General features: G+C 48.7%; 1 protein-coding gene and 1 non-coding gene across 3 annotated transcripts in view; one reads left to right on the plus strand and one right to left on the minus strand.

The window, feature by feature from the left end:
* Positions 1-4,526, plus strand: part of LOC103115742 (ankyrin repeat and SAM domain-containing protein 6) — a 53,764-nt gene extending 49,238 nt beyond the window's left edge. For both annotated transcript variants that reach the window (XM_060184204.1, XM_060184205.1), the window contains exon 9: positions 3,034-4,526. In XM_060184204.1, coding sequence (XP_060040187.1) covers positions 3,034-3,138 — 105 coding nt within the window. In that variant the 3' untranslated portion in view covers positions 3,139-4,526. The remainder of the gene's footprint in view (positions 1-3,033) is intronic.
* Positions 575-701, minus strand: LOC132536403 (small nucleolar RNA SNORA3/SNORA45 family). Its single transcript, XR_009547994.1, has one exon. It is a non-coding gene; the product is annotated as a small nucleolar RNA SNORA3/SNORA45 family (small nucleolar RNA).
* Positions 4,527-12,310: the final 7,784 nt, after the last annotated feature.

Raw genomic sequence — 12,310 nt, forward strand, 5'->3', positions numbered from 1 at the left:
TCATTTGCAGCTCCCTCCCATGATGAGGGAGGGAGGTAGAGAGGGCGGGAACCCTGGCTCTCCCTGACCTCATTTCTCAGGCAGTCAAAGCTAAGGTGGTGTTTAGACATCCCTGTGCCGTGCCCCCCCCCCCCATTATCTGTGCTTTAGCCTTCTGCAGTTCCCAGGTCTGGCCACTCATTATCTCAAGTTGGACCTCATGGGAGCCCCCTGCCATGTGGTGGTGTTACCCCATGTTACTGCTGGCATGTTGGGGTCATGCCCCAGCTTCTTCACAAGTGAGTGATAGAGATGAGACTCAGGGTCCACTGGCCCCACATCCAGTGCTCTGTCCTTCCCCCTCCCTCACTATGTGGTGAGACAGAGAAAGGGAGAGGGAGAGGGAGAGGGAGAGGGAGAGAGAGAAGTCCTGTTTGCACTTTGCAGTTGAGGGAGAACCTATCATTCTGGCATCTAGGAGACCTCATCATCACTAGAGGGCTCTGCTAGGAGAGGGACCCCTTGGGAGTCCATGAAATGCTGAAGAAAAAAAAAGTTTGAGAACTGGATTCATTCTTTTTTTTTTTTCCTGCCCACCTGTTCCTGGCCTGGTGACCAGCCAGGCCACGGGGCCACAGCCAGCGAATAAGGCCAGTGGCTGCTCTCCGAGGCCTCCAGCACGCCAGGGCAACGCCATGCCCGGGCAAGACTCTAGCCTCGTAGGGATTCATTCTTTTTCTTTTTTTCCCCACTCTTGGCTAAGAATAGTCCAACAGATATTTTCTGTTCACTCTACCTTTTGACCAGCTGTATTGGTTGGCATAAAAGATACATGCCTAGCCAGCTCCAGGACGGTTTTGCTCATATGTGGAGTATAGGGAACTGAAGCATAGACAAAAAATAAAAAAGCAACAGGTGGTCAAACTACAGACTGTCCATAAGGCATCAGGAGAGCTAAGATGGTTCTTGGAGGACAGTGTGTGTGGGGGGGGGGGGAGAAGCTTTGTGAGTGGTGAAGCAGAGCAGCAGGTCTCTCTCTCTCTCTCTCTCTCTCTCTCCACCTTCCCTTTCAATTTTGGACTGTGTGTATCCAAGGAATAAATAAAGATTAAACATAAATAAAAAGAAAGGAATTGGCCATGTGTGTGGCCCAGGTTTGATCCTGGCCCCGCCACTATATTTGAGGAGGCTTCAGTGCTATAGCCTGCCTCCCTCTTCCTCCCCCTCCTCCTCTTTTTACCTTTCCCTCCTTCTCTCTGTCTCCTTCTCCCCCGCCTCCTCTCCCCTTCTTCTCCTCTTCTGCCACTCTGTCTAAAGAAATAAAAGGGGGGCAGGCAGTGGTGCACTCAGTTAAGCACACATATCATCATGCACAAGGACCCCGGGTTCAAGACCCCACTCCCCACCTGCAGGAGGAATGCTTCATAAGGGGTGAAGCAGGTCTGCAGGTGTCTCTTTCTCTGCCCCTCTCCATCTCCTCTCCCCTCTCCATTTCTCTCTGTCCTGTCAAATAAAAACAGAAAGAAAAAAAATAATAAAATAAGCACTGGGAGTGTTGGATTCATAGTACAGGCACCAATCCCCAGTGATAGCCCTGGTAGCAAGAAGGAAGGAAAGGAGGGAAAGGGGGAGAGAGAGAGAGAGAGAGAGGGAGAGGGAGAGGGAGACTGACATCTTTTTATAAAGGAACATAAAGGCAGCTTAAGTACTGCACTCTGCAGTAGAAAGCAGCTCAGCTTCCACTCAATTCCCTGGAAATTTCAGGGCTATTCTAGGAAAGTTATGGAACAAGACAGAGGAGGAAGAGACAGCCCTTCCAGACTGTGTGACTTAGAGCACGTCAGTCATGCTCCCCGGATTCTGTCCCCATCTTCACTCAGAGACGGGACCCTTGCAGATACAAGGGTCTGCTGTGCTGTGGCTGTGGTACTCAGGGAAATCCTGACTCAGTATGTGTTTGTTAAACTGGATATTCTTTCAGTTAAGGAATTCTTTAAATTATAATTAATTGATAAAATGGAAACACTGACAAGACCATAGGGTAAGAGGGGTACAGTTCCCACCACCAGAACTCTGTATCCCATTCCCTCCCCTGATAGCTTTCCTATTATTATTATTATTATTATTATTATTATTATTATTATTATTATTATTATTTATTTTCCCTTTTGTTGCTCTTGTTGTTTTTTATTGTTGTTGTAGTTATTATTGTTGTTATTGATGTCATTGTTAGGACAGAGAGAAATGGAGAGGGGGGGAAGACAGAGGGGGAGAGAAAGATAGACACCTGCAGACCTGCTTCACCTCTTGTGAAGTGACTCCCCTGCAGAGGGCTCAAACCAGGATCCTTCAGCTGGTCCTTGCACTTTGTGCCACATGCACTTAACCTGCTGCGCTACTGCCCGACTCCCCAATTTCCTATTCTTTATCCCTCTGGGAGTATGGATCCAGGGCCATTATGCGGTGCAGAAGGTGGAAGGTCTGGCTTCTGGTATTGCTTCTTCACTGAACATGGGTGTTGGCAGGTTGATCCACACTCCCAGCCTATCTCTCTCTTTCCCTAGTGGGGCAGGGCTCTGGGGAAACAGAGCTCCAGGACACATTGGTGGGGTCATCTGCCTAGGGAAGTCCAGTTGACATCATGATAGCATCTGGAATCTGGTGGCTGAAAAAGAGTTAAGATATAAAGCTGAACAAATTGTTGACTAATCCTGAACCTAAAGGCTGGAATATTGCAGATGAAGATTTGGGGTCTCCGTTTTAGAAGTAGCTAATAGGTCTATTTTAGGCTTATTCCAAAGGGCCCATGACTATACTAGATTTGCCTGAGCCTGACATCTGATATGCAGGTGGATCCAAGTTATTGTCTGGGGAGATGATGTCATGGCTGGAAAAAGGGCCAGAAAGCCTTTTTCCCTGGATCAGGGAATTTTTTTCCCCCAAGATGCCCATGGGTTTTCACATATGACTACAACAACGCTGTATTGTTAACTATCTTAGCTGGCTAAAAGATTTAACAAGACTGTCTGTGTCTGTTTTCAATATCTTTCACAGGGACGTGAGAGACAAATTTTACAGGAAACCATTCACAACTTCCACTCTTCCTTCGAGAGCAGCGCCAGCAACACCAGGGCCCCTGGAAACAATCCCTGTACTTGACTGTCCTTCCTGTGGTCACCCTTAGGATCCTTATGGCTTTCCGGAACCACCTTCACACAACAGTGCTCCAAGCCCTATCAGTCTGTCTGTCCTCAGTGCCGGGAACATGCGTGCTTTGTCACAGCACTGTGCTTCAGTCTCACAGCCTCTGTCTGGGAGACTCATCTCCCACACCCAGCAACAATAGCTGGTGGTGTTTATAACAGACTCTAGCACAAGGGATACTTCCTCCCACATAGGCTTCACTATGGCCGCTCAGTGGTTGGTTTCAATACTTATTTAGGGACCCAGCTCCTTTGATCTTGCAGTGCTGCCATTCCTGGAAGCCTCTGAGTCTTGGCTTCTGGCTGGCAGAACAAAGCAAACTCTGTGCAAAAGTTAATAGCCACATCTTAACTGCCTTACTCTTAACTGCTCATCTTCTATTGGCCATTGGTAATCACCTGGTCCCACCTAGATGCAAAGAGGCTGGGAAATGTAGTCCTTTTTTTAAAGTAGTGACTTCCCAACCAGCCATGACTCAAAATTCAGATAGGGGTGGCACCTGTTTCAGTGGAAGGCTGGCCTTCCATGCCTGGTCTGCTCCTCGGATTTCTGACTTATCACAGTCCAAGTCACCCACCAGTGAAGCTTGTCTTGACTCCAGCCACTGGGGTGCCTGCCTGTTTGAGCACCTCATCCTGACTACTGCACACACAGCTGGTCAGGTTGTGTATGCTGAATATATTTGTATTTATTGCAAAGGGAGTCTTTTAGATAGGAAAAGAGAGGAAGCCCACTGTGTGACCTTGGGAATCTCTCCCTCTGTTACCTTCAGTTTTCTCATCTGTGAGGTTGGAGGTCAAGCAAATCCCGTCTCAGTATCCCCATGCAGCAAGCCACAGTGGGATTCTGTACTTGGAGTGGGAGCAAAAGAAATCATTCCACTGTGGAAAGACTTTGCTCATCTACTTTTCTAATCAAAGAAGCAGAGGATTTGGAATTTCCTCTAGAGCCTGACATTGTTGTGTTCTTCAGAAGGGAGTCAGCCTAGATGGTCTTCACCACGTCTTATTATGGTAGAGGGGCTCTGACTTTTTAAAACGTCCACCAGCCTTCTGAAGTACATTCAAATGAGTATGTCATTCAATCAGCTCTAAGGCTGTATTTCTGTTCGGTGCTGAGGATATGGATTGCAGGAATAAGTCAGGCCAATACCAGGAACCCCTGTGAGGCTTTTGATGGGCAAGAGAAGTAGGAATGAGTGGTCTGGGAGGTGGCGCAGTGTATAAAGCACTGGACTCTCAAGCATGAGGTCCTGAGATCAGTCCCCGGCAGCACAGTGGTGTCTGGCTCTTTCTCTCCTATCTTTCTTATTAATAAATAAATAAAAATCTTTTTAAAAAAAATACGTGGGAATAAAGGGTTCTGCCTTGAGGGGGCCGGGCAATGGCACACCCAGTTACACACACATATCACCAAGCACAAGGACCCAGGTTTGAGCCCCCACTCCCCACCAGTAGGGGGTTTGCCTCACAAGTGGTGAAGCAGTTCTGCAGGTATCTGTTGTTCTCTCCCTCTCTTTATCTGTCCATCCTCTCTCAATTTCTCTCTGTCCTATCTAATAAAAAAAAGAAAATCAGAAAAAAAAAAAACAACAACTGGAAAACTGGCCACTAGGAGCAGTAGATTCATAGCAGTGGCTTCTAGCCCCGCATTAAGCCTGATGGCAAGATATGTATATATGGACTTGGCCTTGATAGCAGCAGGATGGGGCAGAAAGCTCTGTGCTCTGAATTAATTCAGGCTTGGAGTGCAGATCTGACCACTGTGTGGCCATGGGTGGGGCACTTCGCCTTTCTGTGCGTGTGCGTGGAAATTGGGTCCAGTGCACGTGCAGGTCTTTGTTTCTTTATCAGAGGATTAATGTTTTCCAGTCCACAGTAAATACAGAAGTCTGTATATGCATACCATTTCCCGGTTTTCCGCATAACGATACGACCCCCACCGGGTCCTCCTCTGTCCTCATGTTCCAGGACCTGAACCTTCCCCTCCACCCCAGAGTCTTTTACTTTGGTGCCAGACGCCAGCGCCAGTCCAATTTCTGCTGTGTTTTTTCTCTTCTGATCTTGTCTTTCAACTTCTGCCTGTAAGTGAGATCATCCCCATATTCATCCTTCTGTTTCTGACTTATCTCACTTCCTATGGTTTCTTCAGCACATACAGTTTCACCACTCTGGGCTACCTTTTGTACTTTAAATAGAAAGAACAAGAGGGCAACACCACAGCACTGCCCCCCGCCCCATGGTGCTGGAAACTCAGCCCATGCGTTGCAGTGCAGGAATCCTTCCTGCTGAGCTATCTCTCTGGCCCAGACGTAGCCTGTTGATTTGCGCTTAGTGCACATAAAGTCCTGGGCCTTGGGGGATACACACCCAATAATGGACATCAACCTTCACAGAATTCTCATCTTCTTCACGGTTGCTTTGTGGGATGTCTGTGATCCACCTCGCCGTGGGTGTGAATGCTCATTTCCCCTTCCACACCCTCCAGGTGTCCTTCCTGCACTACCCAGAGCCCTGTCCAGCTGTGTCCCCCTGCCCCTGGCCATCCAGAGGACAGACTCCTTCATCCTCTCATCCTCCCCCCCCCTGCAAAAGCTGACTCTACATGTGTGGAGTGATTTCATATCACTCACCACTGGCAACTGCCTCTATAAACATCCTGTCTGTCATAGTCTCTCCCTCTCTCTCTCTCTCTCTCTTAATCTTTTATTTATTGAATAGAGACAGCCAGAAATTGAGAGGGAAGGGGGAGATAGAGAGGGAAAGAGAGAGACAGACACCTGCAGCCCTGCTTCACCACTTGAAAAGCTCCCCCTGTAGGTGGGAGCCTGGGGGTTTGAACCCGGGTCCTTGCACATCTGCACTCAACCAGGTGCACCACCACCCGGTGGTCGTGGTCTTCTTTCAGGAGGCATTGGCACTGCACATCTGCTGTGTCCAGCAGCTCGCCCTCAGTCTCACCCCCCACCCCTCTCTTTGCCCTGGACGCTGGTATAGTTCAGTCTTACCCTACACGTTGGGAGACAGATACAGAAGAGATGAGTCACGGCCACTTAATGCAGCCCAAAAGTTCACACTGGACAGGCCCGTTCAATTGTTCACTGAGCACTTACCCTGTGCCAGGTCATGGTTTGGATCCAGAGATACGAACAAGAAAATTCATCTCTGTCATGCTGGGTCCAGGGCCCAGGGAACATGCTTGCTAAGATTCACATTCAGCCTGGACAAGCTTGAAGGAGAGAGCTGACAGGTGGGAGAAGAAAGGGTTGTGAGGTGTGGGAGGTGGTGCAGTGGATAAGGCTTTGGACTCTGAAGCATGAGGTTCTGAGTTCAATCCCCGGCAGCACATGTACCAGAGTGATGTCTGGTTCTTTCTCTCTCTCCTATCATTTCTCATGAATAAATAAATAATAAGATCTTTAAAAAAAAAAGGTGCTGAGGGAACAGCATGTGTACAGGCAGCTAGCACCTAACATTTGTGGAGTATCTATCACTGTGGGGAGGGAAGTGTTAGAGAATCTGTTTTCTGATTTTGGGTTCTTTTCTTAAATACTTCTGAACAATCTGTTACGCTGAGGAGAGCACTAAATCTAGAGTCAGCTCCTGCACTGGGCTTTGGCTCAGCCTCTTTTTTTTTTTTTCCTCCAGGGTTATTGCTGGGCTCCTGCACCATGAATCCACCGCTCCTGGAGGCCATTTTTCCCCCTTTTTGTTGCCCTAGTTGTTGCAGCCTCGTTGCGGTTATTATTGCCATTGTTGACGTTGCTTTGTTGTTGGATAGGACAGAGAGAAATGGAGAGAGGAGGGGAAGACAGAGAGGGGGAGAGAAAGATAGACACCTGCAGACCTGCTTCACCGCCCGTGAAGCGACTCCCCTACAGGTGGGGAGCCGGGGGCTTGAACCGGGATCCTTATGCCGGTCCCTGCGCTTTGCGCCACTTGCGCTTAACCCACTGCGCCACCGCCCGACTCCCTGGCTCAGCCTCTTACTCTAAGTAATGGGCTTGCCTCTTCCTCTCCCTGAGCCTAAGTTTTCCTTCTGTTTTAAGGAGGAACTTTCCCTGAGGCTCTGTGGGTCAAATGAAGATGTGAAAGCCCTTTCAGGGTGGCGCACCCAGTTAAGTGTACATATTACCAAGAGCAAAGACCAGGGTTCAAGTCCCCACTCCCCTCCTGCAGGGGGTCTACTTCACAAGTTGTGAAGCAGGTCAGCAGTTATCTGTCTTTCTCTCCCTCTTTCTATCTCCCTGTCCTCTCTCAGTTTTTCTCTGTCCTAGCTACTAAAAATAATATCTATATGAAAAGAAGGAAAAAATGGCCACCAGTAGCAGTGGATTATTAGTGACGGCACCGAGCCCCAGTGATAGCCCTGGCGACAACTTAAAAAGAAAGAAAAGCCCTTTCACAGTATGTGAAGATATTAAAAATCACCACAGTCACTGCCCAGTGAAACCCATCCCTTCTCCTTCCATTGCCCCATCTCCCGTTCGCCAGATGCCACCGTGGATGGGTGAGTGAGGCCAGAGGGAGCCCCAGGGGAGCAAGGGCTGGTGGTGAAGTCCTTCCTCTCTTGCTAGCTGCCTTTGGTGTCTGTGTCTCTGAGCTTCCCAGCAAGGTGGGCAGGAAAATCAGGAAGATCACCCAGCCCCAATGCAGGCTGACAGCAGACAGCAAGGAGGCAGGCAGCCCCTGCAGTCTGCTTGAAGCTGCCCAAAGATGCAGCTCCCCAGGCCAGGCTTGGGGCACAGGACCAGAGGAACTTTGGCTTGGGGTCAGCCCAGACATGGGCAACACAGACCTTGCTAATTTAGTTATAGGTGGGGATTGCTTTTTTGCAGATTTGTGTGTGAGGATGAGGGGAATGGTATGAAATAGTACTTTGGAGGTTTTCTTTGCTTCTAATTTTTTTTTGAATTTGTTTTATTTTAATAAAAGATTTGGAGAGAAAGACCAGGAATATCTTCACTAAGTAACCTGTGCTCCCAGTGACACCTGCTGAGACCTGGGACCCTTCCAGAAGATTCTACATGACAAACCAAAAGTGTTCAGAAGCACCATTCGCAGCTACCTATCTTTGTCCACTTCAAACAAACAGCTGAGGCAGGCAGATCAACATGGCAGGAGATCCAATGTTTTTCCTGCTGGAGTTGATACCAAATTCTGCAGGTCAACCAAGGAGGGAGGGAGAGCGGGAGAGAGAGAGAGCACCAGCGAGCTCAAACTAGGATTCTAGCCCAGGTCCTTATGCTTTGCACCATGTGCATAACCCACTGCGCTACCACTCGGCCCCCTGTGGGGGGTCACTTCACAAGCAGTGAAGCAGGTCTGCAAGTGTCCTTCTCCCCCCCTCTGTCTTCCCCTCCTCTCTCGATTTCTCTGTCCTATCCAACAACAACAAAATGGGGGAATAAATGGCCTCCAGGAGCAGTGGATTCACAGTGCGGGCACCTAGCCCCAAGGATAACCCTGGAGGCAGAGAGAAGGGAGGAGGGCATGCGGTGAGTCACCTCCCCTGAGACATTCTCACTGAAATATCCTGGACAATTGGTCAGACCTCCACTGACCTCAGTGCCCTAGACTCCTCCAGGACATGCAGGCTCAGAGAGGATTAGTTTAGGTCTTTAATCCCAGCCCCTCTGCTGAGAAGCAGGCCTCCCATCTTGGTTCACCAAAGCTGAGGGATAACAGAGAGGAAGTAACGACCCAATCAGTGCTGTGGGGGAGAACAGAAAGGCCGGTTCACTCATCCTTATCTTCCTTCCTAAGGCAGAGATTGCCCAGGACTCTGTCCCCAGGGAGCAGGCTAAGAACATCCCCACTAGGTACTGTCTTCCTGCTGGAGCAGCCTCTCTTCAGGGACATCCTGCCCAGCCCTCCAAGACTTTCCTGGGGTTGGGAAAACAGAATGGCAGACGCAGAAGATGGATCCCTGAGGCTACAAGGTCCTAGGCATCCCCTCCCCCAGGCCCTTTGAAGGAGTATGCATCTGCCAAATGTATATTAAATGATGATCAACTTGCCTTTCTCACTTGAGTCCTGCTCATTGAAAGCTTAATAAAAGGTCAGCTCACTTCTCCCTGTGATAACCAGGAGGAAGCGAGTAGCCGTGAATGTCATTCTCACATCTCCTTGCTTCTTCTACACAGCCTTACCCCCTCTCCCCCCAAACACACACTGCTGTCCCTCTGCTACCAGTTCACAGACTAGTTCACAGACTATAACTGGCCTCACAAGGCCACGTAAGGCCTCACCTCACAGGAAGATGCCACTTTCTCTCCATGTCCCCGGGCTGCTGCTCAGTGCAGAGAGGAACTTTGGCTTGGGGTCAGCCCAGACATGGGCAACACAGACCTTGCTAATTTAGTTATAGGTGGGGATTGCTTGATTGCAAATTTGTGTGTGAGGATGAGGGGAGTAGTATGAAACAGTACTTTGGAGGTTTTCTCGGCTTCTTTTTTTTTTTTAATTTGTTTTATTTTAATAAGAGATTTGGAGAGAAAGAGAAAGACCAGAGCTAAGCCTTGCTGATTGTGGTGGTGCTGGGAGATGAACCTGGGATCTCAGAGCCTCAGGGGTGAAAGTCTGTTGTATAACCTTTATGCTGTCTCCCCAACCTTCTTCTAAATATTTTATTGATTTTTTTTTTGCCTCCAGGGTTATGCTGGAGCTCAGTGCCTGCACTACAAATCCACTGCTCCTGGAGGCCATTTTCCCGTTTTGTTGTTGCCCTTGTTGCTGTTATTGTTGCCATTGCTGTTTGATATGGCAGAGAGAAGTAGAGAGGAGGGAAGACAGAAAGGGGGAGAGAAAGCTAGGCATTTACAGACCTACTTCACCACCTGTGAAGTGACCCCCATACAGGTGGGGAGCTGGGGGCTTAAACTGGAATCCCTTACGTCATGTGTGCTTAACCAAGCGCTTCACCGCCCCGCCCCCTATTGATTGGTTTTTAATGGAGAAATGGGGGAGGGGAGAGAGAGACTGAGATACCAGAATACGGCTCAGCTCTGGTTTAGGGTGGAGCTGGAGATTGAATTTGGGACCTTAGAGCCTCAGGGGTGAAAGTCTTTTAAATAACCATTATGCTGTCTCTCCAGCCTTCTTTCTTTTATAAGAAAAATATTTTATTGATTTTTTAAATTATTTATATTTATTTATTTTCCCTTTTGTTGCCCTTGTTTTTTATTGTTGTTGTAGTTATTATTGTTGTCGTCATTGTTAGAGAGGACAGAGAGAAATGGAGAGAGAAGGGGAAGACAGAGAGGAGGAGAGAAAGATAGACACCTGCAGACCTGCTTCACCGTCTGTGAAGCGACTCCCCTGCAGGTGGGGAGCTGGGGGCTCGAACTGGTATCCTTACGCCGGTCCTTGAGCTTAGCGCCATGTGTGATTAACCCACTGCGCTACTGCCCAACTTGCTATTGATTTATTTTTTAATGAAGGAGAGATACAGGGAGATAGATAGATAGATTGATTGATAGATTGATAGATAGAGACACTGAGATACCAGACACTGCCCAGGTCTGGCTTATGGGGGAGCTGGGGATTGAATCCAAACCTCCTCCGGCATGAGAGTCATGCAGAATCATTATGCTGTCTCCCCAGCCACCTTCCAAGAATTGTACTAAGTGAGGGGACTGCCTTATGTCCACCTCTTCTCTCTGTGTCTCACGTTGTGTCCAGTCTCACAGAGCACCCTGGAAGCAGAGGTTGTGTGACTCCCGGTGCTAAAGCAGGAGTGTGAGGCCAAGGTCACTGGGCTCCAGAGGTTAAAGTGAATATTGGGGAGAGTAGGAATGGGCCAGCACTCCTCAAGGAAGGACATTCCAGAAGCCAGAGCTGCCAGTCCCCTCTCGCCCACCCCCCCCCAAATAATAATAAAAGACCTCCAAAAATGGAGTGAGCCTTTGCTGGGCAACTAGACAGGGGATTCACATCCTAGGTGAAGATTGAATTGAATTGGGGGGGTGGTTTGTGTGTGGGTGGTGGTGCGCCTGGTTGGTGCACATGTTACAGCCTCCCCATTCCCACCTGCAGGGGAGGAAAGCTTTGTGAATGCTCAAGCAGGGCTGCACGTCTTTTTCTTTTTTCCTCTCTTCCTTCCCCTACCCTCTTGATTTCTGGAGGTCTCATCCAATAAATAAAGATAAGAAAAAAAATTTTAAGAGCCAGGCAGTGGTGCACCTGGTTAAGTGCATGCGTTACAGTACGCAAGGACACAGGTTCACGGCCCTGGCCCCTGCCTGCAGATAGGGACCAGACGCTTGAACCCAGCCCCTTATACATGGTAATGGGTGTGCCAGGGCCTGACCCTACTATAATTTTTTTTTCCTCTAGAAATACTTCCTTTATTTTTTATTCTTATTTATTTATTTATTTTTATTTAAGAAAGGATAAATTAACGAAACCATAGGGTAGGAGAGGTACAACTCCACACAATTCCCACCACCCAATCTCCATATCCCACCCCCTCCCCTGATAGCTTTCCCACTCTCTATCCCTCTGGGAGCATGGACCCATTGTGGGTTGTAGAAGGTGGAAGGTCTGGCTTCTGTAATTGCTTCCCCGCTGAACATGGGCGTTGACTGGTTGGTCCATACTATAATTTTTTTAAAGAAAGAAAAAGCATTTAAGATACGGCTGGTCTCCCATCCTTCCGTCAGTCTGTCCATCTTCCCAAATTTGTCCTTCCTTATGAAAGGTATATAACCTTCCTAGGGTCTTCCTGCCCCCTTCTCTATCTCCTTCTCTCTGTCTCTCTGTCTCTCTGTCTCTCTCTCTCTCTCTCTCACACACACACACACACACACACACACACTTCACTGTTCCCTTCCCCAGAGAGGGCTAGATGGACTAAGGGTCTCCAAGGTAGATCTCTGGAGCCCTGCACAGAAAATGCCACATGAAGAGGGGCCTCCAAGTCCCGGCTCTGGGGAGAAACAAGGTAGGACAGAATGTAGGACATTGTCGCGTGCTCTGTGCCCTGCTGCACGTCTCTGGATCCCTTCCTCTCTCAATGGGCCTCCGAGTTTCTCCGCTTCACTTGCTTGCAGCTCTTTGAGCAGAATAATTGTCTCCACTTTCATCACAATAAAAATCACTCCCGTTGAGTCGCAGATGAGTGTTTG

Source organism: Erinaceus europaeus, unplaced genomic scaffold (assembly GCF_950295315.1).
Source record: "Erinaceus europaeus unplaced genomic scaffold, mEriEur2.1 scaffold_655, whole genome shotgun sequence".
NCBI lineage: Eukaryota > Metazoa > Chordata > Mammalia > Eulipotyphla > Erinaceidae > Erinaceus > Erinaceus europaeus.